The following is a 25,790-nucleotide window of genomic DNA, read 5'->3' as shown; positions in this document are numbered from 1 at the left end:
CTAGGACAAGAATTATACAGACACCAAAGACCTGATTTTTAAACTCTTTTAAGCCAGCGATTGCATTCTCTCATGGTCGTCTAACCAGGCAGAACCGACACAGATCCTCACTTTCTTTTCCCCTCTGTTTTATGGTGACATTTTAAACATCTGATATTTGCCACAAAACAACGTTTTATGACAGAGGGCTGGCTGATGCCACTTTTTGTTTCAAAGACTTTAGTTAGCATTACACTTTCTTACCCGTTTTTAGCAACGTAATGCTTTTGGCTCCATTCTTCCTTCTTGATGCCTTTTTGCCCTCTCTCCCTGTGCACACCTTTCACATTGCATTAATAATCACTTGCTTTTTTTTTGCTTTTTTTTTTGCCCGCACTTAGCAACACATTATTTTGGCAGTTGTTCTTGATGTGTGCCAAGCAGTAATGTCACAACACTAGTTTGTTTCAAGTGCCCTTTGGCTTCGAGAGTCTTCTCTTCTATGTGCGATCACTGCTCCGTTTGTGCTCTGCCTTCTGGAACTTCTTCCTTTTTTTTTTGACTCTGTTCATGTCTCTTCTCCACATTTTCTCCCATCCTCTCATCTTTCTATTTTCCTCCTTTTTTTTGCTGTCAATCATTTTATTCAACTAAAACGTGTCTTCTGTAATTGTTGGCATTTTCATCTGTGTACAATCCTACTTTTTCTTTTCATGCTTTACACCTTTCATCATTTTTCCATTGTGTGGCTTAAAAATCTCCCTCTCTTATTTCTCTTTCTATTATTATATTATAATTATTATATTATATTCCAACTACTTTCCCACAATATCAGTTTACCTGCCCATCTTGATAAATATGCTTTTCCTGTCTTAACTCCCCTTTTATCCTTTCCCCTCTCCTCCCACTGTGTTGCAGGATATTCGTGGTGGGAATAGGCTTCTTCAGCCTGTGTTTTCTAATGACCTCTCTGGGGGGGCAGTTCTCAGCAAAGAGACTGGGGGACTCCCCCTTTACCATCCGCACAGAAGGTAATGACATGTTTTGTGTGTGACAATGAGAGCCCGCTTGCAAGTATATGTGTGTAAAAGCTCTTCCTCTGAATTAAAATGTTTCATGTTTTAAAATTGGTATACTGCATAGAAATCATGAGGAGAAATTCAAATACCACTGCACAACCAGTGAAATTGTGAAACATTACACCAGTGTGACCTTTAGTGGGAAAGCTGCTGCTTTTTTACTTTAAAGACTCAGAATTCATCGAAAGCTGCAGTGGTTGGATTAAGATCTTTATTTCAAAAAACAGAAGAAGAACCTTGGTGTCTCCACACCTTTGCACACAACAGTACACTTGAAATGAATCTTAATCCCATTAAAACACATATAATATGTACAGTGGCAGAAACAATAGAATAGAATTCGCATCATTTTAATGTCTCCATGGGACATTTTGCTTTACAGGTTATATGCCAATACAGTATGTACATGGATCCATGTTTGCACACATGCATATGGTAAAACCCAACACTGGATCTAAATGCACACAAACTGTAAGGGAGAGGATTGAAAAACAAGAGCAGGACAAATGACTCTCTGAATCTGTTAAATCTGGAACTATATGTGTAAAGACTGCTGAGTGTCTGAAAGACTGGTTTGTGCAGTTGACAGGACCATCATTTCTACTTTACTGTTTGTTTATATTAAGAATATCAAACCAGCAAAATATAGAAAATTAACTTGAAAAATAATAAAACATCTTCATCAATGCATGCCTGTATTAAAACTTCTTCATATAAACTGGATATTTTTACCCCTCTGAGGGCCGACCACACCACCCTGTCATCTGTTCCAAGTTCCTGGACACCAGAGCAGCAGCTATTACCCCACACAACACCTCACCTCTACTCTCATCCCATCCTCAGCATGTCTTTCTGCCTACTTCATAAATGCCGCAGTGTTGCCTTTCATCTTTCTCTCCACTGGATGTTTTTCATGTTACTGAGCTGGTTTGTAGAGCTAAGGACTCCACCTGTCTCCTGGACACTATGCCAAAAACCTTGGCCAAGATATCAACAAGTCTTTAGAAATTAGACTGGTACCCTCAGCTCTCAAATAGCTGCTGTTTGCTCCATTGTTAAAAAACCTTACTTGAACCCTGATAACCAAAGTCAAACCTTCCGTTCATGAGTAAAATCCTGGAAAGAGAAGCTGCTTCCCAACGCCACAAACTCTTTGAACCCTTGGATTCTGACACACAGCACTAAGACTGCTCTCGTCAAGATTACAAATCACATCCTCTTTGCTGCAGACCCACATCAGCATCCCCATTCTCCTGGACTTTTCAGCAGCTTTTGGCAGTCTCTTATTCTATCCTCCTTGACTCTGTCCAACTATGTTCACCTCACAGATGTAGCGCTCTCCTGATTTCAGGATATCTTGCTGACAGGAGAGATCATGTCACCTGGATGTTCCTTGTCTAGTACAGTCAGGCAATGTCTCCCAAGAATCTGTGCTGTGACCTCTTCTTTTCATCATTTACCGCCACCATCCACTATTTTGAGCTGAGGTTCCACTACTATGCTGATGATACACAGTTAAATCTCAGCATTAAACACTCCAGTCAGCACCTTCCTCTGATCCTTATCAGGTTCTGGGAAACATCAAAATCTGAATGTCAACCAACTTTGTCAAGTTGAACAACAATAAAATCGAACTGTCGGTTGTTGTTTCTAAGCCATCGTCCTGAAAGTGGCTGATCATGGCCTTAATGTGAATATATTCTTCATTTCACCATCTCCAGATGTTTGCAACCTGGATGTTGTTCTGGACTCCACTCTCTAATTCTCATCACATATCAAATCTGTCTCCAAATCCACCTTCGACCATCTGAAAAACATCTCCAGACTTTGGCCTTGACTCCCAGACACAGCAGCTGAAACCCTCATTTATGCCATGTCCATGCTCCACAAAATCTATTGGACCTTCTGTTCCCCTAAACCCCATCTCAGACTCTGTGTTCACATGTTAAAGTCCTTCTCTCCATTCCCTCACACCAGGCTGTGGTCCTTTGGGACAGAGCCTCCAGCACTGTTGCTCCCACTCTCTGCAACATGTTCCTCCCTGAGTTCTGCAACACACTCAAAAAGCATTTGAAATGTCACCTACTCACTAAAGCCTTTGGCTGTTGACTCTTTAAAAAAAAATGGTCTAAAGCAGCGGTCCCCAACCTTTTTTGCGCCACGGACCGGTTTATGCCCGACAATATTTTCACAGACCGGCCTTTAAGGTGTCGCGGATAAATACAACAAAATAAAACTAGTACCGGTACCGAAAAAAAGAAGATTTATTCATAACACACGTGAAAAGACCCAGGAAAACCGAGTTAACGATAAAAACGATAACAAAATAACGCTGAAAACCGATAAAAACCCTGAAAACCATACATTTCACACCTGAGCCTCAACTCTCGCGGCCCGGTACCAAACGACTCACGGACCGGTACCGGTCCGAGGCCCGGGGGTTGGGGACCGCTGGTCTAAAGTAACCTTGGATTTCTTGAAATGCGCTATATAAATCTAAGCTATTATCATTATTACTGTTACGAGTTAAATCCTTAAATTTGACTCCACACATCACTTTGGCTGCTTCACTTACACTGCGTAGACACCAAGCTGTTGTCCAGCAAAGCCAAAACTCAACAATGAAATGTCTTAAATAAGCCTGCCAGCAATATCACATGAACAGGAGCGTAGGTTGACCACCACTGGTAAGGCAGAAAAAGAGAGAGTGCCATTGCAATCTCCTGCTGTCCAAGGTGTGAAGATAGAAAGTCAGAGTTCATTTTCTGGAGGCCAGCTACTTCCCACTACTGCTAGAGTTAAAATAAGAAACGCTGTGTCCTGAGGACATTTCCACATGTGTGTAGCATGTGTGTATGCTGTGCAGTAGTCAAAGCTTGCCGTGTGTCAGTTTGCGTGGGTGTGAGAGCAAGTTAAAGACGAAGCAAGAGTGTTCCTGTAAGTGTGAATCACTCAGGTGTTGGTGTGTGTGAGTGTGCAGTCTGTCAGAGAGAAAGATGAAGCAGTGAAAATGGAAACAGAAAATAGTGAGTTTAAATGAATGCAGAGAAACTGAAGCGTATTAAAGCTCAGGAGCACAGTGTGTGAGAGAGATAATGGGACAGAGGGAAAGGGGTCATTTGGGATTACTTTGCTTGTGATAAATTGAGATTACTTTGTTTGTGTGATAAATTGGGATTAATGCGTTTGTGTCAGTGTTTCTTAGCAAAATGTACTTGATTACTCAACCGCTCATGCACTGCAGCCTGCAAAGACATTTGGACCAAGCTCATTAAAAACTTGGTGTCCAGCTGCACTTACCCATAGCAGTTAACATTGTCTGTGTTTGATGGCATGGTTAAATGTAATTGTTTGTACCCACTGTGTACTTTAAATGTCTTTTTGTTTATCTATGCACAAAAAATGTCCCTATCTCTGTTATCCACTTTGCCCGGCAACATTTGTTTGTGTGTATGCCTTACTGTTTCACCTCCACTTCTGCCTTTTTGTGTGTCTCTGTGGTCTGCTGCCTCACACTGTTTTTGCTGATTTTCCGCTTTCTGTGTATTTGTGTGTGTTTGTGATGAGCCGGCAGGAAATTGGCTGTTAAATGGGGCGACAGTAGCAGTGTGGGACAAAATTGAAACCAGAGAGACTGAGAGCCCAATCCATCTGCTCTCTGTGAAATCAACCCCCTTAAAACAACTGGCCCTTTCATTAAGCCTCTACTCACCACCTGCAGAGCAGTAGACACGCACACACACACACACACACACACACACACACACACACACACACACACACACACACACACACACACACAGAGTTGCACTCTTCTGCCAGTTCGTACATGTGACAACCTGCAATGTGACCAAATGAAAAATTATCTTCTTTTGCGGTTGAGGAACACCAAAGCAATTGCTTACAAAGCTTCGACATCTTTAAGAGTTCTGAGCAAATGTCTGTCCTCCTCCAGAACATCTTATGTACGTAAATGCGCGTTCCAACTTCTTATCTGGTGCGCGTCTTTTATTTTGACAGCGAATGCGCACCTGCGGACCACTTATGTGCAGCCCTGCTTATAAGGCTTGGTGTAGACTTCTGCAGGGAATCTTTGTAAAGGCTACAAAGATACCTGTAGAGCCTGATAGCGTTGCCTGGGTTCATGGTTGTGCTGGTGCATTTGGTGTTAATTATTGTGTATTTGTCCCTCAAACTTTGCCACTTCTTTGTGCTTTTCCTCACATCCATTCCGGTTTTGGCAATCTTCCTCCAGGAATTTGCTCCTTATATTGATGCTATGATTATTATTCCTTATTCCACACTGAGACAATGATTGTCATTCTCTCAATGACAAATTCCAAAACTGTGACAACAAAGTAGCTGCAATGTGCAGGAGGAATCGGCAGTACTAAGCACTCCCATCACAATAGCTGCGTCGACCTGTACTTACATTTCTAGGGAGACTCATGTCAGATTATGGAGTAGGGTTTCAAAGAAATTTGTGGTAACGACGCAGCTATGGCACAGATCTCCCAACTGAAGCACAAATCCCCAGTAAACTGTCAACAGATGATTGAGTTGTCATCTAAAAGGACATCTCTCCATAGAAAATTTATTTAGCTGTAGAAAATGAATGCTAGTCCTGTGAGATCACAGAACAGGATATTCGTAGGCCAAATGCTTCTATGCTTCTTGTTTTTTCCTCCATATTACAGTTTTTTACAGACGCTAGGACACATTTCTCAATACTTAGGTCGCGTTTGCAAAACTCCTCACACAGTGAGCATAACAGAAGTCTATGTGGGCTAAACTGAGGATCAGTTATCATTGTTTTGGCACAAAATGCATTCAATGACTACATCTCTCAAATTTCATGAATTATCTTCTCACTCAGACACAACAACTGCCAAAAATCTTTGTACGGACAGGACATTTTGCATGTGCTTACATACTGTTTTCAAAACTGTTAAACTTATGGCCAAAACAATAACACAATGCAAAACTTGAAAAGACAGCAAAATTCAACAACAATATTTTATTGAAACATATTTTAAATCTAAAAATGCAGTTTAACCAGCCACAGCTTATTCTCATTGTAGATGAACATCTGCACAGGTGTTACTCCTTCAATTTTTCAACTCCTTCAATTCTGGCATGCCAGAAGATTCTTTCCTAGGTGTATTGCCCTAGATGACATACAGTTTTTTCTGATTGCTTAAGCACATTTTTTGTAACTATTGGCTAATTTTGCAAAACTCTTCACACAAATAAGAAAATCTGTCACCCAATAATCAAAACATTGTAGTTCTCTTGCAAAAGCAAACACAGCTAGATTAACTCTTCACACCTTCGTAAAAATGGTGTTTCCGTATCAAACAGTACACACAAGCCATCATCTACTAAGCACACAATGCGCCAACTGCACACTGATGGTATGAATACAAAACACATCTGGCTTTTGCTTTCTCTGTGCACAAGGTAGGCTATGTCAGTTTGAGCTCATACTTCTGTCATAGATCCATAAGCATAGAGGGATCCAAACATCAAGTACTGGTGTTTATTCAAACACATCAAAACAAACACAAGTGTTTATTTCCAAGTATAGGATTATTTGCAATCGCCATAATGACTATATGGGTTACTTGGTCTGCAGTGAACATGCTTCCTCTGCCCCCAGCATCTGGTCATCTAGCAATTCTGTAAAGTAACAATTTCAGTATTTTTACATCAATGGTATTGGTGTGTTTCTCATTGGCATATGGCAGTGCTACAAATCTTTGTGCGAAGTGACTGTACTAACCGATTCTCATTTCAAGATGTCCTTATGGTACTTGCTACAGTGTAGCGGCTCGAGTTAGGCTGGACCCGTTGGCCAGCTACCCTCAGGGTATTGTAGCTCTGATGTCATCAGCAATTCTATTTCTTACTCTTCCTACCCTTCCTCTCCCCCCTCCTCATCTTCCTCTCCCTCCTCCTCGTCTTCCTCTTGCTCCTCCTTGTCCTTGTCGTCCTCTTCATCCTACTTCTTCACCTCCACGTCCTCTTCCTCGGCCTCCTCTACTTCTCACTCTTTCTGCTCCCTCCATTGTACTCCGCACACACAGCTTACCTGTATTATAGTGCTTAGGCTGATTGCAAAGTGAACTAATTATCTAAAAAAGTTTTCACATGTGAAAGTGTGCCAGACAGTTGGCAAATTAGTGTTAATGATAGCCATACATGTGTATACTTTTGCTAGGAGTGTGTTGGAAATTTGGTAATTGAGTGTTGTGCAGTGAATTGTGCCTACAGTTTTGCAAAGTGTGTGTTACAAAATTGCAAACTGAGTGCAAAGCAGTTTTTGTGCTTTTAGTTTTGCAAACTCAGTGAGTGGTTTTGCTATAAGTCTGAATAGTTTTAGAGATTGTGCTACAGGAATCACAGTTAGGGTTTAAGCATTCAGAAAAAACTGTAAGATGTGATGTGGATGAGAACATGTGGCCAAATGGAGAAGACCGAGTAGATTAGCATTACTATTGTATGTGTATCAGTGGATGGTGTGTATACAAATTCTTGTATTTTGGGATTACTTAGTGCAAAAAATATATATATATACATAAACAAATATTAACGAATTCTGCATGATGTCTGATTCATTCCAGTAACATATATTGAAATTATAAACAGAGATGTGTCCTTGTTTTACACAAGAAAACACTGTAATGCTACATGTTGTTAGTGTTTTTTAGGTCATTGTTTTGTGGGTGACAAAGTGTGTTTGTCGGCTGTCAACCTTTGCTAGTGTTCTGGAAGAATGAGGTTATTTGAGACCTGAATGAAGTGTTTTGGTAGTTGTAGTGCATTTTGAATGTGAAATGAACTGCTTTGCCAAGCTGACGGTCAGTTAGGAGGATTGTGTGAAGAGTTTTGCAAAAGTGACCTAAGTATTGAGAAATGTGTCCTAGCGTCTGTAAAAAACTGTAATGTTAAAGTGGCCACTGCACACAGTTAAGGAGGAGAATCATTTTTGGAATAGAAAAGTAAAAATTTTACGATTAGCATAATATTGCTTTTAAAAGCTTTGAATTGAGCATTCCAAAACCGAAGGTTCATTTTGTGAAGCAAATGCTATCATTCGCTTAAGTGCTATTTTGTAGAGCTATAATCAGCAGCAGTAGCCCATAGAAACATAATTAGCTTTGTTTTTTATTTAGATGCTTTTCTATTTTTACTTTAGTACTTGATAATAATAAAGCAATTTTACAGCTTGACAATAATACAGCTGAGATACAAGTTATAGGTTTAAAATTTCAGAGAGAAAAAAGAGAAACTGGCCACAAAATGAAGTGTGTTTTAGTTGTCTTTATAATTTTTCCTCAATCGATGGGCTCAATTCTCTCAGCAGAAAAGTCACTCTCACCACTCTTTATGAACAAAACAGTTAGGGCGTTTTTCATAACACAGACTCACCTGTGCAAAAGGCACTCAAACAATCAAAAACCTTTTTTCACATTTGTCAAAACATGAATAGTCAGTCAGTCACTTCAACTCTGCGATAAATGAAAAGAAACCTTTCACCACCCTTAAAAGACTGAACCATCAAAATGTTTCGTTTTTTAAAAATCCAAAAGAGTTCTTTAAAAAATGTGGGTTTCAGAAGCAAAATGAAATGTAAAGGAATTTTTAAAAAATCTTTAAAGCGGTTCATTTGTGAACGTCTTAATGACCTCTTCTGTCCTGTGCCAGGAATAGTTATTGGAGAAGAAAAGGTTTTGGTGATGACCCTTATCCCTGTACTAAGTTTAAATAAAGTTGTACCTTATTATGTTTTTAAATGCACAAATGCAAAATACTTAATCTAATCTCTTAAATAATTATAACAACAATGGCAATAATAATAGTAATAATAATAAAAAAAATTTTAATTATTTTATAAATGTTTTTTTTTTTTTATAAATTAATCTTCAACATAAGTTTCTTTATTCACAAGTCACAAAGACAGTGGTGGCAGATTATTTAAAATGATATTTTGTTGACATGGCAACAGGACACAGATGGTTGCTGGATGGTTGCTGAGTTGCCTACTAACTATCACATGTAGCGTTACTTCCATTATGTTAGCTTTAAGTGTTTATATAACATTAGCAATTGCAAACATTTCAGCCTTTGGAACGCAGCTGATTTGAAAACGGTGCTGCACGTCCTGTTTTGCTGTGGTGGTGTCTTTATAATTTTTTCCAGTATATGGTATACTGGTACACAGAAGGAACAGGGTCAACAGAGGCTGGTTACAGGTGTTGTTACCAGGAAAAACAGTATGTTAAAAGCAAAAGATTTAGAGAATAGTTAGTCTGTCTCAATACTGTTGATCAATGCCAGGTGTCTCAAATAAAATTGTAACAGGTATTTCAGGATAACAGAGCAAAGTCCTTCCAGAAGTCTTACTGCAGATACAATAGCCATCCTCTTCTACATGTAGGTTGTTGTTTTTCCTGGCATGTTTAGCTTCTGCTTGTAGGTGACTGTGGCTTCTGTGGTTGATAGGGTATCTATGGTAATAAATGAAAATGAGTACCGCTTTGTTTCAGAATTTTTTTTGGTATTGTAAGTATCAGTTGTGCAGACATTCCTATGTCAAACACACACATACACATGTCTGAAAATAATTACTTTACTTCATCAAGGGCAAGAGGTTTGTTTCTTTCAAAGGTCATGATGGGAACCGCATCATACGCAGGTGACAGTGTGTGCTAAAAAAGACTAGAATGTGGAAAAAACTAATGTCCTTCAGAGCTCACAGCAATTGTTAAGTCGTTTCTTTTGCCTCAGTATTCATATATTCCACTTTAACTGTCATTGTGTATAAGCCTCTTTTCTTTCAGTGTTTGGGATGTCTGAGTCAGGTGCTGTCATCTCATTTTAATAGTCAACCATGATGTGATGACTGCATTCCATCAGAAGTATACACGGGGCTTTTCTTTATATAAATCAAATTTATAGGATTTCATATCACACTGTGGCATAGTCATTTTTATAGAGATTTCAATTTGCTGTTTATACACAATAACAGACAAATTTGTGTAAGGCTTTGTCACCTTAGTGGGAGCTACGCTGATAGTTATTGTTTGGGTATTAGCTGCATTTCGTTGCCACCTCTAGCTTCTGTGGATTATCGGCTTCCACTGGATGTTCAGACTACAGGGTTTTCGCTCAAATCCCCATTTCTCCTCAATGACTCATCAAGAGCTGCGAGCCGGATATGGAGAGGTAGGGGGCTCAATAGTGAAAATGCGGAGGATGAGGGAGGTGTCAGAAGAATAGATACTGCACGTGCTTGACTCTCTGATATGGCAAAAGAATTAGATCTTTCAAGGTTACATTGCTCACCAAAGAGAACGAGAAGGAAAAACAGGGTGAAAAGGGTACGTAAACACATGCTTGGTTGCAATCACTAGACACGGGGAACATTTAGCTTTATCATAGTCCCTCCCTGTGGAGTTTGTTCATACATTACATTACAAAAATGACCCATGACAGTCTCTTTACCCTGAGTATGTTTTTGGATACAATGTTTCCACACTGTTTAGATGAGACCCTAATGGAACAGATAATATAACGGTAGATTTTCTGCCTTGGTTTTACATTTTGTGGCTTTACCATCTGCCTGTTTGAAACTGTTATCATTCAAATACCAGAAATTATAGGCTGTATGGAATAGAACAGTTATTGACGAGAGCAGAAGGCTCTGTTTGGAAATGATGCTGTGCTTAGACCCAAGCAGCGGCCGAGACTAATGGTTGCTTGAATCGCATTAAATTGAGTTTTGTGATGTTCGTCTCAAAGTTTCCATGCCATCAGCTATAAGGACTCATGCTAGTGTGACACATGCTCAGAAAATATTTTTATTTGTGCCCTACAAGAATTGCAGTGTCAAATTTACACTAAAAGCAACTGCAACGTGCATGCATATACACTTTGATGATTATGAAGTGTATTATTTAATGTATACATATATTTCAGTAAATCAGCATGCAGTATAGTAGGTACCAGTCAAGCATATCACCCCCCCTCGTGTAATTTTTTTTCCCACACTGGATGTTCATTTCCATCATACGCTCCCTGCAGTTATGTTTCCTTCTCATCGCTTCATGTCGAACAAATCTGGCATGACAATTTTTCGCATGTCGCTGGTGCTAGGTGCAGCGGAGGAGTCACTTGGGGAGTACACTTTGTCAGTGCACACATAGCCTGTGGTGTTTGAACGGACTGTGGAAGTGTGTGGGTTTAGGGTTTGTGAATCTGTCTCGGTAACACCATCCATGTAGGTACAAAGTTCTAAAAAAATAAAATGATCTGGAAGTGATTAAATGTTTAAGGTAATAATAATAATAATAATGATGATGATAATATAATATATTTAAAAATATGTTGATTGTAATAGCACTTTAAAATAATGTTATACTTTTAAGCATTAGTAAGTGCTTAATTTGTCATTTATATATCATTCGTCCTCCTTAGTTTGTCATTTGTCATACAGATACATTTATTCATCTGTTACTGTTACACCATGTACTGCTATCACTGCTACTACATCACTGCTAGTAATAATAATCATAATCACAGTCATAATGATATATTTGTATTTATAAATGGTATACTAAGAAGGAGTAATGTTATATAAATGATGAATTAGGCACTGTTACTAATTATTAATAATGCTTAATAGTGTGACATTATTGTAAAGCGCTACCCTAAAGTCCAAAAATAGACAACTTTCCCTTTACCATTGCCTTTGTCCATTAAATTCAAACTCATCATTTATTTATATCAAATACATACAAATACATAAATTATACCTTAAAAACTAATTAATGACAGCCATTGGAGATTTTGGTGTACTTCAGCATTGAACTGATTTTTTTAACCATCATCTATAAAAGCTAAGAAAAGTTGTTTATTCCTTAAGTCTGTGCCACAGAGGCTGGAAGTGCAAAATTGTTTTTCCCAATATTTATGGGAAACATGCCAAGATATTAATGTAAAGTAATAGTCAAATACATCTTTTCAGTTTGACCTTTAAGTACAATATGTTGGTAATTGGGCAGCGCTATTTAGAATCTAAATACCATCTGCATTCATAACTGTCCTTACCAACTTTGTTTCCCCTTTCTACAAACTTCAGGTCATTCACAGTGGTAGTTCTTTTTTAGCCCATTCCTAACACCAATACATATTAATGGAAAACCTTATCCAATTTCCAAGTAAAGAGGGCCATTGTTCTGATCTAAGTGCTATTACCCTGCTATAAATGAGAAATTTCTCCAAAGCACATTATATTATGGTTATGTCCCAGGGAAGGTTACTCTGCAGCAATATGCTGCTTCAATTACCCAGGATGCATCAAGCTTTGTCTACAGGCCGCTAGCTCATCATTTCCTCTGCCATAAGCTGGTTATTTTCCCCAGGTCCTGATAGTGTCATACTCAAGTGTGCTCATGCTTTCTTTCCGCAGATACGCAGCGATGGTGCAAAGCAACAGGCCCTGTCGCCTGACAGTTTGGGAAAGCTACTGATTGTATTATGTCTGTGTTGACAAAAAGGCAGCTGTGTTTGTCTGGCGTCTTTACTGGTCTTGGCTGATAAAGCTATGAAAGCATACCAAGCATGACTTGAGATTACTCTTACCTCAAGCCACCTATTTTTTCCATTTCACTTTTCTCACCTCATCTCATATTTTGCCGTCAGACGTGACTATATTAAGCATCCAGTCTGAGACTGAATAATAGCCAGATGTCACTTTTTTTGTTTCTTCAGCTCACTTCTGTATGTTCCTTTGCCTGCTTTTTCAATAATGGTAGTAAATTAAAATTGACATCTTTCTTTGCAGAGCTTCTCAAAATCTGCTAGAAAAAAATGTGAATGCATAGCCAGTCAGAACACAAGCCCTGCAACATTTACATCATGTACAGTACCCCCAGCCTCCTCTGTTGTCGTTGTACATGTTGAAATCAATTTCCCTGATATGCTGGAAACAGTAATATATGGGCAACGGCAGATGCCAGTAATAGAATGAACAAATCATTACTATTCTAGACTCGTGCATTCAGTGGCAAATAAAGTTAAGGCTTTAATGTTGGGAAAGACTGAGATTTTTCATTCTTGCTGTTTGTAGACAAATTAAAACATGCAGTAGTACTGCCAAGATCATCAAGTGATAACATTCAAGTTGTCACTTGAAACACTGTGTTAAATGGGAAATGAGAAGTTTTAAGAATAATTTTTACCATAACATCAGACAGCATAAAATGCAACATGTCTCAAATATAAACCCAAATAAGAACTTTAATAAACTCCCTAAATATTGTCCTTTCTACAAAGTTATGCCCATACATCCAGTTGTTCCTCCAGAGTTTGCTCTAAAATGGGTTTACATGCCATACTACAATTGTATTTACAAAAATACAGAAAAACAAAAATGTCCTGGTGAAATTAGATGGAAAGCAAAACTAACGGTTAACTCTGCTTGGCTCTGCTTGTTTGTTTTACTGTGTGCCATATACCTGTTTGATTTGCATCATTTGCTGCATTCACAGTGCAGCTTTGTTTCATCTTTGGCTCTCTGTCCTTTTCTTTCTAGAACTCCTGTTGTGTTTTTAGTTATTTGTGCTGGCACATAGTTTGCCGCATGTATTGTCAGTGTAAGAATACAGCATTCATTTTTTAAATTTGACAAACTCAGCATACACAGTATGTATACTGTGGTTTGTTTATGTTCATGTAGTTTCATTGCTTGTTTCTTAAACCACTTTCACTGACCCATGAAGCATTCAACATTCATCAGCCTCTTTATTAGTTACACCCTTCTAGTACTGGGTTCAGCCACCATTTGTTTTCAGAACGACCTTAATTCTTTGTTGCATACGGTAGATTCATAAAGGTGCTTAAAGACTTGCTGCACATTTATCATTGCTACTCATTCATGTTGTGAGGTTCCCATTCCACCTGATGCTTTACCTAATTATTGGATTAAATGGCATCCGGTGTGCTCTTCTGCAGCTATAACAAGTCTCCTTTCATGTTTGACATGTTGTACATTGAAAGATGCTCTTCTGCTGAATGTTAAGAGTGCTTTCCCTTTCAGTTATGGTTGTTTTCCTATCAGCTCTGAACATTCTCCTCTGACTTCCAGAATAAACAAAGCATTTTGCCCAGAGAACTGCCACTCACTGGATATTTTCTCTTTTTTGATTATTCTCTGCAAACCCTAAAAATGGTTGTGCTGAAAAATCCTAGTAGATCAACTCAAATACTCCGAGCAGCACAAACAACAATGCCACACTCAACATCACTTTTATTACTTTTCTTTCCCACAATGTTCGGTTTTGACTTGGTTTGGGTGGGTCATCTTGATCATGTCTACATGCCTAATTGCACTGATATGTTGCCACATAACTCACTGTTCACTTGGTCAACTGTTTATTATTACATGAATAAACAGTTGACCAAGTCTAACTTACATATTGTAGTTTTATCGTTGTTGTTAAAAAGCACAATAGACAAACCATCACTAAATGTAAATGAATAAATTATGTTTCCAGTGCATGTGCGTACTAATTCACTCCATATTACTTTGTATGAGATGTATTTAATAAATTTGTTGTGTATTTATTTTTGCTCCTGTATGTACTTTATTCATTTAATCCTATAATATAAAGCCAGGAGAGAAAAGTGAATAGGCACTCTGAATTTCATAACAGACCAAACAGGTCAAACTCACCTTATGTGTGTGTTTGTGCGCCTGTATGGCTGTGCCAGTGTGTGCAGGCACTGTCTGCTGCAGTGAGACAGATTAACTGTGTCTGAGCTGAGCTGTAAAGCTGTGCTAAAATAAATGGAGAATCATTGGTGAAAGACCAAACGAGGAGGCAAGAAGATGCTTTTATATATAAATATATGCCTGAAAGCTAAAATAAGATGCATTTATACTAAAGAGAAAAACGCATAAATCCTGACTGACTCATCATACAGTCATTTAAAATTGCAGACAAGCTTTCTGCATTTCTCTTTTCTTCTGTGTATAATCATGTGACAGCAATAATGACCCCAGCAGGGTTGATATTAGATGCTGCATACACATCTGTCAGGACTGTGTCACATAATGTCACCAAGCTGCTGACGTTTGCTGCCAGTCTTGTCATGCACACAGACTCAGAAAAAGATCCCTGATTTATGTTTCATCAACATCAGTGTTCTTCAGGTTAACTTTTTTGTGCAGAGGTGTACCTGTTTCTTTTCAGGCCAGCAGAAAGACGTTTGTTTAGATGTTTAATTCTTCTCTTTTAAGGTTTGCACTCAAGTTGTGCCTTATTACTGTATTTTTTTTAAAGATAAGTAACTGAACTTACCCAGTTTTCTGGCTGCATGAAAAGTTATTTGCAAGGAAAACCCTTAGAACAAAATGTTATGTATTATCAGGCATAACGTGGAATATTTGAATTTTAGTACTTTTTTTAGAGGCTGACATGTGCCCCTGATTATGATGCAGGTTTTTTTAAATACAGTATGAATAAAGTTAAACATTTCAGTTATTGTTTGCCATTCACTTAATGGTAACACACAACACTTCAGTGTTTTACCTAAACATGCATGCTTTCTGCTGACAGCTTCTGTTTAGAAGCTTATTGAGCTGATCTGATGGCGCATGTGTTATACTGCCAAGCCTTGGGCTCTTTCTCTCTCCGGAAAAGTTTAAATGGCATTACCTGTCAGCTCGAATGATAGGCCCCATCCGTTTCTCAGTAAATAAAAGATGTAAAGCAATTTCTAAAAGGTTTTCCCAAATCTCTCATTCTTTGTTTCATGTCATGTAACATTCACTAGATTTGTCTGCTGAGAAATGCATCACGTTTGAATGAGAACAGCTTGAACAAGTGCATCCATTTTTTTCTGTCAGAAATGCTCACCTTACAATCGATGCGGCTGCGTACAGCTGCTTTCCTGGGATTTACAAGTGAAAGCACATGTTTAAGCTTCATTTCAAGCGCAAGTAGAATCGCAGTCACAGAGGCAAAGAATGAATCAAAGGCTACATATAGAGTTTTCACTTATGATGAAACTCACCTATTGTTTGTGTACCGTGGAGCGCATTTCAGCAATTCCAGCATTGACAGAGAGATATAGCATTTTGTCCGTTGTAACTTTTCTTTGATATGTTATCCGGACATAAAAACACCATGTATGAATCACTAGTTAAACCTGATAAAAGCTGCTTAACGAGTTGTTTTTTTCTTTTCCACAAGATAAGGGTAATAAAAGCTTTCTTTGTCACAGGTGCTACTTCACAACAGCCTTCTTTATTTACCTATTCCAGATTGCTGATTCTTATTCCAATAGATGAGACAAAATACCATACTAATTTATGTCATGAGGCCAATAAATTTAAAATACAGTGTATTAATTATGAAAATAGTAAAAAAGCATGTTTGCCATCTACAGCACAGTTTAAACCTGTCTGCAGGAACAAACCTTGACTATGTATTTCATTGTTGGGTTGATTTTTGGGACAGGACATACAACATCTTTGACATTGTGGTGTTTCCCACACATTTCTATTTAGTATTCTTTGAGTGCCATATCTGTGCCGTATAATCTTCTGTTAATGTAGCTGCCCTGCCAAAAAGTTATGGAAAGAACTGGCACACCTACTCCTTGGAGAGTGTACATAGATATAAACAGACTATCCAGACAGTTATTAGCTCACAAGGCATACAAATTAGAAGTTTTAAGTGGAACGTCCTGTGCAGAATTGCCCACTGCAAATGCATGGATGATTACACGGGGAGAAAATTTGGCTCTTGATCTCTTCTTTTGCAGCATGGAAGATGCTGTCCTCTTTAAACAGAACGATGTTATTTTTACCCCTGTTGTACAGTGTGTATAGATTATGTCTAATTGTGCAATGAATTGGATATGTATGGGAGCATGCATGTGGGTATCTTTGTCCAAACTGAAATCTTTTTATTTGCCTTGGAAGATCAGGTTGAATTAATCCATTCTGAATGATCACTCTCATTTATTTAAGTGTTTGTGCCCATAACGAGGCTATGAGTTTACTAAGATTGAAATGTGTGCGAGCATCTGGTGGGTTGGAAATCTGGGAATACGCACATTTTTTATGATTTTCAATTTCAACATATATAAAGGACATAGCATATCTATAAGCACCAACTCAGTGCTCTCTTTCTCTGGCTCACACACAGCAAACTATACCCACAAGCTCAGCTGAGCTCAGACAATTTAACAAATCAATGCAGAAAATTGCCTCCAGCCCCACAGCACAGCTTTGTGCAAATAAAATCCATGTTACATTCAGATCTAGAATAAATGTTCACAGCAATTACATGTTTTTTGCATTTACATTTAAATGCACCCAGATGTAGAGCAGTTAGTTCATCTTTCTCTTTAATCCCTTGGGCTTGTTTTGCCACTGTAAAGTATTGATCCATTTAAGTGTAACCAACCCCTTGTTCATGTTGTCTGTAGTTTTTTCCCACTTTAATTTATACATGACTCCCTCTAACTACCTTGTTCATACAGAAGAAAGGTTCCTGTTACATTGTAATTACTGTTGTGTAGTATTCGCACAAAGTACATTTTTCTGCTGTCTTGTTAGATGATTTTAATATTAAAGTGAGATGTCCAGCTATCATGGGATTCCTCATGCCCATGTATTTTGTGTTTCTTCTGATTAATAAAGAAATAAATGCTCGCAAAAAGTGCCACGGCCTGTACTGGAGCTAAATGTCCACTGTCTACAACTGAGCAGATCAATACATAGTATCCTTTGGACCAATCAGTGTCACTGCTGTCAGTGACAAGACATTATCAGAGATAAAGCAGTACTGTGTGTAAACACATTGTCATTTGTTGGACACAGCCTGGGTGTGAAAAGAATAAGTAGTCTCTTTTTGACACTAATACATTGACAGTAGTTTTTCTTTAAGCACTTTCTTAAGTGCTAAAGGTTTATAGTTTTTCTAGTTTCACAAAGCAGTGTCTTTAAAATAAAATAAGCAAAGTTGTTATATTGTCGTTATATATATATATATTGTTTTATGTAAATCATGCTAAAATTGACTTAAATTTGCCTGCATTCTTTTAAAAAACAAAACAAAACAAAACAGAGAGAACAGTTCAATTCAGTTTGATTTATACAGTCCCAACAGTCACCTAAGGATTCTTGTTATTTTAAGGTAACTTTGTCTGTCTCTGTCTGGTTCCAGCTTTTTCAAAATTGGGGTAGTACATTTCAAAAGGCTTAATTTGACTAATTTAAAAGCCACCAGTGTCAAAAATAAAGAAAACATGAAATGGTCTTGCTCTAACTTTGTCTTTTTGTGCTTTTTGTCACAGTTCAAGTTAAAATTGATTTTATTGGCATTACAAGACATCAGTGTTGTTCCATCAGAGAAAGCAACAGAAGCAGTATGTGTCCATCGAAGTCTAAAACCTGATCATGATCTCTTTTTGTTGCAAACAGTTCTCTGTCATAAAGCTTCTTCCTGTTTGCATCTAGCATTTAAAATACTGCCATGTTGTGGCTATAGTTAGTTATTGTCTCTGGATGCAGTATTAACTCTGCTTGACTCCAATTCCATTAAAGTCTATAAGCCAGTGTTCTCACATTTCTGTGTCCCGTTACCATAAACTGGAGATTGTTCAGCTCTCCAGCAGCTCGTGTTTGCACATTACGGATGAAGCTCTGGTCTTTAATGAGAAATTAATCGGATTCCAGCATGCTAGACAAGTTGTCACTTGCCCTTTAGAAACATGTATGTATAAATAATCATATTAAATATACCATACACAAATAATTTGTTTGTGACCTTCATATTTAAACACAAAAAACACAACAAGCATTGTCTAGTCACTGTCATCAATATTTCAGGAGAACGTCATTCCAGCACAGTACTAGTAATAAATCATAAGTTAGCCATGCTAGTGTGATTTTAATGTGTTTTTTACAGGCATGGTGTTGTGATCCATATTTTGTGCCTTTACGTGGATGTGAATATAGTGTGCATGTCTTTCTACAATGGGGCAACTCGTCTCACTCAGTCCTCTAAGTGGCCAGTAATGTTTGTCAGAACAACACAAACTGACAAACATTTTGAGTCTCCCTAAAGTGCAAGTCGTCTTTGTATCACTATCTGAAGAGTACAATACAGTGTTTTAAGTAAATGAAAGGTAATGCAATTAAGGGGAGACGACAGAGCCACAGCTGCAAACAGAAGCTCACTGAAGCTGACAGGACTGTCAGATTAAGCTGTAAGAGAGACCAATCAGAGCCTGAGCTTTAGTATACACATGTGTTGATTTGTGAGTATTTGGGTGCATGAGAGACAGAGCATGCAGATGCAACAGCATACTACCGATTACACAACACTGTCAACACCGAACAGAGATAAGGCTTGTCTTAGTCGACTTGAACACACACCTATTAGCGCCTCTGTCAGTTGGCCTAGTTTCTTCCATTCATTGGGCACTGTGGTTTTTTTTAATATGGTTTTTAGTCTCTTCTGTTTCCTAACTACACTCACTAAGTTTGTGGTTCATTCTACCATTTAGAGATATCATTTCAATTTTGATTTTAATTCAGTTTATCAAATTGTACATCTGATTCAATAAACTATTCTTTTGTGATTTTGTGTACACCTTAGAAGGACTCAACACATTGTTTGGACTATATAGCTAAGCTGCCATATAATTTTTACAAGAAAATACTATAGCACATACAGGAACAAATGGCATTTCAGGAAACTTAATACATTGTATTATATATATACAATGTTTGTCAGAATGAGGTGGAAAAAGATTTGAGTTCTGTCAGTGATGCATAAAATTGTAATAAAAGTCTTTAATTATTTAATGCAGCTTTTGAGAGTAACAAGCTGCTGTTAGACATGTTTCCTGAAAATTTAAACAGTGCCCTTTGTTTTCTGATTTGAACGTCTTGAGGAAAAAAAGTGTAGTGTTTTAATATTCCGTCCGTGATCAAGTTTACACTTGCAAAAAGCAAATCCAGCAAAAAATGTGCTTTTCAATGCAGAAAAGCTATGTGTTACTTACAAGATATAAGCCAGCAAAAAAGATTTATTTATTTTAAGGTTTATTATCTACTGTGTGATCTTTATCAGGATGGTGACTGGAGAGTTGGGGCTGGTTTTTAAGGCCAACTGAATTTTTTTTTTTGTCTTGTTAAGCGTTGTTTTCCCAAGGTCTTTGCCATCTGAATGTATATTGCATGTATCATTCCATCAGAGAAGCAGACTTTTGATTCAATAACAAGCCTTCTCCTCTTTAGTCCTTAGGATGCATCTTCCATGTTTCCAAAATGAATTTCAGATTTCTATTTGTCTAACCAAAGTACCTTTTTAAATGAGCTTTGGCCCAGATAAGGGCAAAAATGCTTCACTTGTACTCCTTCTTTGCACGATAGGGACTTAACCTGCATTTGTGGACACAGTGAACTGTGTTCATAGATAATGACTTCTGGAAGTGTTCCTGAATCTGGCCTGTTTTTAATGCAATGCAACCTGAGGACCCAAAGATCACTGGCATCTAATATTGTTTTGTATTTTCTTTCTTTTTGACATTGGCCCTTGTGTACAGACGTTTCTTCAGATTCACAGAATTTTAATTCAAAGTCTTATAGTCTTATACACAGCAATGATACTGACCCGTTGCCAGTTAATCTAATTAGTTGCAAGGCGTTCCTCCAGCTTTTTCTTTTTAGTGCTAATTACTTTTCCAACATCGCAATTTTTTTAATATGTCTTGCTGACATCAAATTCAAAATGAGCTAATATTTTTGATGAAATAATGAAGTTTGAACAAAAATGTGAGTTTATGAAATTTGAAAATCATTGTATTCTTTTTTTTTTTATCTAGATTTTACACAGCATCCCATCTTTGTTGTATTTCAGTACTGTAGCACAGTCATTGGCTTAGCCTTCAGCTAAAAACTTTTTGCAGTGTACATCTAATCTGCCTCCAGCCCAGCTGTTTAGTTCTACTGTAAACATTTGTATATCCCCAGTTTGCAAGTCATCCTCCCAGTATCACAAGGCCAGATGTCCATTCTGGCTCCAAGCGTGGTCTTGTCGTTCCTCTCTCACACACAGTTTCACCAGTCCCTTGCTTCATTACCTGTGAGTCAGAGTAAATAACAGGATGAGTGAATGTGCCAGGGCTCTGGAGTGTGCCATTATGCAAAAAAGAGAGCAGCTTCTGCCAAAGCTCCCAGCTCAGAGCAAAGCCTTGACAGATGCTAATTTATCTGCTGAAGGCTGAATTAGAGGCAAACATTATAGGTCCACAGAGAGACCTGAGGTAGATGCTATTAGATGAGATTCAAGGGGAAGAAGCAGTGTGAGATGCCAGAAGGGAAAGTATGAAAAAGTAATAGTGAGGCGAAAATGAGGAGCAATTGAAAGTGAAGGGGCTGGAGAAAAATTCAGGAAAAAGGATACAAAGGCTACGTTCACACTGCAGGCGAAAGCGCATCAAATCCGATTTTTTTGACCCTATGCGACCCATATCCGATAATGGTATGACAGTGTGAACGGCACAAATCCGATATTTTCACATCCGATCTGGGTCACTTTCGTATGTGGTACTGAATTCGATACATATCCGATGTTTCAGAAAGCGACTGCTGTGTGAATGGTCATGTCGCATTAAATCCGTCTTTTACGTCACTGACACAAGACAGACGCCAATTATCAGCGCCGGAGAAGACATCGCGAACGCTTCCTGGCCATCCAGTGTAGATGTCAGTGAAACTGTTGGGAAGACAACGTTGGAGAAACGTGAACATTTTATTTGTTCTGTATAATCTGTAGATTCTGACAGAAATCTGCAACTATCCTTTGAAGCACTGCTCCTCTAAAACAGCAATAAGGATCATTATTAGGTTATTTACATTATTATGTAAATAACAAAATAACTTAAAGCAAAAATTGGGAAACGTAAAGTCGGAAGTCTTTATATTAACGGTCATCAGTCAAACAATATTGTTTGCTCAGGGTATAAACGGAGTTCGTTGTGTGTGATGTCTTCTTTTGCGCATGCGGGCCGCTTTGAGCGTTCACACTAGAGCGCGTTTGCTGTCGCATTTTATTTATAGTGTGAACAAGCAGACAAAAAAATCGGATTTGATCAAAAAATCGGAATTGAGCATTAAGACCTGCAATGTGAACGTAGCCAAAGATTACTGAGGGGTCACAGGATAAGTTGATCTTAAGAAATTCAGTACTCATTGTTCAGACTAAGTAAATGCATGGAGAGTAGAAGGTAGGGAAACAACTAGGATGAAGCTGAAATGAATCACTGTCCTCTTAGTCAGGAGAAAGCCTAGTCACCTGCTTGCAACATAGTGTACCTTTAGATACAAAAAATAGAATAAAAGTTTCCATCAATGTCAGTTTTACAGATAATTTCTATATCTTTTATATTGATGCTGTCTTTGCTTTGACTGTATGACAACATTAAATCTGCCATTGTCCTCTGGCATATATGATGTTATTTCTCAAATACCAAAGGATGGCCATTAAAATCCCCTTCTCTTAAACCAATTTTCTGCTGTCTTTTTCATTCTCTTTCATCTGTCCCTTATCCTTCCCCCAGGCCTGCAGTGCAACCATGTTTCATTGTGATGTAGATTGATGGGAGGCCTTGAAGTGATGTACTGAAAGATAATGGCAAGACAAAGAACGTACAGTTACTGCCTAGGGCAGGAGATCATCATATGCATGTGCAAAATAATATTGCACTAGGTATAGCCCAAACATTAGCACCTTTTATGTATTCTGAGAAAACTTGTGAAATGTTCATTTTATGGTTACAAAAAGTTGATATTTGTTTTCTCTTTTGATGAGCTAGGTTAGCTACCATGCAAGGCAAATGAACTTAAATTTCATGTATAGATTTTTTTGTCTGCTTTAAACCAGCCAGTTGTCCACATGTACATATGCTGTGAATATTCTTCTCGTTCATACTGTACGGGTTATTAAGAGGCATATAATCCCTTAATAAGTCATAGTGTCATAATGTGGCTACGGCAAAAGTAATGGGGCACAAAATTAAGTCTGAGTTAATTAAATTAAGTAAGAGCTTCCATAGTCTTTTAAGTGTGCAAACCCCCATGGTGTCACTACTTCATGCATAGGGAACACAGTAATGGAATTCTTTATGTATGTATATATTTAATTACATATTTTGAGATGCTTATAATTATTTGCCAACTATTTATTTTGCTGGTGACACTTCCAAATTGTCACCAGCTCTTATATTTTATCAGTTGATATGCTTTAATATTGGTACTGTACATTATACAGTACTTAACATATGAACATACGAGATTATAGTCATGCATACTTTATATAACTATCCTGATGTCAGAGGCATGCCGATTTTCTCACATTATTTGAATGCGCAGGTAGGCAAACAGGCTCATCAGCATCAGATATGTATTTCATTTTATTTTCTCTTTTCTGCTGCTCTTTTCCAAGAAATCTGTCATTAGGATCTACTGTCACATGCATGGTTGACTATATTTGCACACTCAGGCACGAATATGGCAGCTTAGTCACTCACAAAAGCAAAAACGTCATGTCACAGATATTTCGTAGTTCCTGCACACCACCATCTGAAGCTACATACACACTGTTTAAGCTCAAGCACTCCATATCTTCCAGTCACGCTAACATAAATTCTTGTGGCTGTGGTGAGAAGCAACCCCTGCAGCCGTATGCCTGTCTGCTCTGAACAGCAAAGCTGTGCTGAAAATAGTGAAAGTAAACAGGAGAGACCGTGACTTCAGTGAGTGGTGGAAATGGTAATGAGGGTCACGGCTTGTGTCTGTCAAGCTTCTCGGGATAGCACATGAATACGTGCCTGCTTGTACTTTCAAATACAACAAACTGTGGTTTGTTTGTTTTTTTGAGAGTTACACTTTTTTTTCTGAAGGATTAGAACAAGAATGCACGAATACAGACACCAATATGTTCCACATTTCAGAAGCATTCATGTCACTGCTTTTAAAACTTTTGGAGCACAAATTGAAGGTTTATAGCTTGAATCACCAAAGGCTGATAAAAGAGGTATATGACTTCCTGAAGAAAAAATGTACTAATAGTCTTTTTTATGGCCTGTGTCTGTCGGTTTTACTGTGAGCAGTATATTCTGGTATATTTTGGAAACAAAAATAAAAAAAAACTACAGTGTGACTGATGAATATTTTATTATTCAAAAGGACAACAACACTAAACACAGCCAGGGGACCACCTCACCCAATCAGCTGTGAAACCCAATAAAAGTTAAGCACAGAGTTACATCTAGAGAATCTTTTGTTTTTGTCATCATATTTTTGTAGCAAGATTGTTCCTGTAGTTGTTGTTTCCACACAGATGTGGACTTCATCAGGAAATGAAAAAGATAAAGTTTCAATGCCATTTTCCCTCGTTAAGGGTTACATACAAAAAAAAAGCCTATGTGAATCCTTACAGTATACTTGTCTATGAAAGTCATCTCAGCAAGATGTATCCACAAAAAACCCCAACACACAGCACAAAATAACAACAAGCAGGCACAGAGTCTGATGGTCTCAGCCTGGTATTCTAATTCCACCACTGCAGCTATAGCAAGGAAAAAGTTTAAATCTTTGTATATAAAATATGAATATATCTCATCTGGTCAAGTTGACTGCCAGATCTCAATCATCTGAGCTGCATTCCAGTCGCTAAAGACCAAAGTAAAGGCAGAGAAACCTGACAACAAGCAACAGCTGCAAGTGGCTGCAGTGAGGAGTCAAGTGAGCATCACAGAAGTAAAGAAGATACAGTACTAAGGGTTGCTCACTGGCTTCACACAAAAAATGAGACATTATGACTCATAAAACTTTTAAAGCACTACAGCTTCACAGAGTGGTATCTGAACATGTTTCAATACTAAACCTACTCCAATTAAAGCTGAGACTTAGCACTTTAATGTAGCATCAAGTTTAAAATGTAACATTGAAGGAAATGAAGCATACAGCTTTAAGAAGAAACAATAACAGTAGCTCTCCAAATACTCCGTAACTGTGCCAATATATGATGTTTTCAACCAAAAAGGAGATCATCACTCAACAATGTCACCCTTCAGTGAAACAGACTGACAGTGCATTTCTTATGTGTAATTCCCAAAAGAATAATACTATCTGATAAAAAAAATTTTTTATAACCCATTTGAAATTGTGTTCTGTGGAAATAAATCTTATCAGCCTTTTTCATTCCAGTTTTGTAAAGAAACAAATACACCCACATGCACTGAAATACTGCACTTGTCAACAGATTAGCCTTTCATACTGCATCCAAGTTGGTCTCTGTTCAAATACATATATAGTTTTTGTCTGTCTCAAGCGCTTTGTTTGGATGTGTGCTTCTTGTGTGTGTATGTCTGAAAGGATCCTCGTTTTTCATCCAATGTCATCATCCTAATATAAACTATGATAAATCAAGATGAGAAAAAGGAAACAAGGAACATTTAGAGCTTAGAGAGAATGAAAATATAGACAAAGGATTCAAAAACATGTTCCAAAGGGGAAAAGAACAAAAAATACTAACGTGACAGATAATGTCCAACAAATCAAATAAACCATCAGCTTAGAGGAATTACAAGTGAGAAAGAAATAAGAGAGGAAAGAGGATGAGGGGACAAGAGAAGTTGAAC

General features: G+C 37.9%; 1 protein-coding gene across 1 annotated transcript in view; it reads left to right on the top strand.

The window, feature by feature from the left end:
• LOC308396077 (alpha-1,6-mannosylglycoprotein 6-beta-N-acetylglucosaminyltransferase B-like) overlaps positions 1-25,790 on the top strand; it is a 126,925-nt gene that overhangs the window by 3,796 nt on the left and 97,339 nt on the right. The window contains exon 2 of the mRNA XM_080881138.1: positions 898-1,010. Within this exon, the coding sequence (XP_080737264.1) occupies positions 898-1,010 (113 nt within the window). The remainder of the gene's footprint in view (positions 1-897; positions 1,011-25,790) is intronic.

The sequence above is a fragment of the Rhamphochromis sp. 'chilingali' genome, assembly GCF_963969265.1.
Source record: "Rhamphochromis sp. 'chilingali' genome assembly, chromosome: 4".
Lineage (NCBI taxonomy): Eukaryota > Metazoa > Chordata > Actinopteri > Cichliformes > Cichlidae > Rhamphochromis > Rhamphochromis sp. 'chilingali'.
The sequence above is the reverse complement of the archived record's forward strand: the minus strand, read 5'-3'. Positions and strand labels throughout refer to the sequence as shown.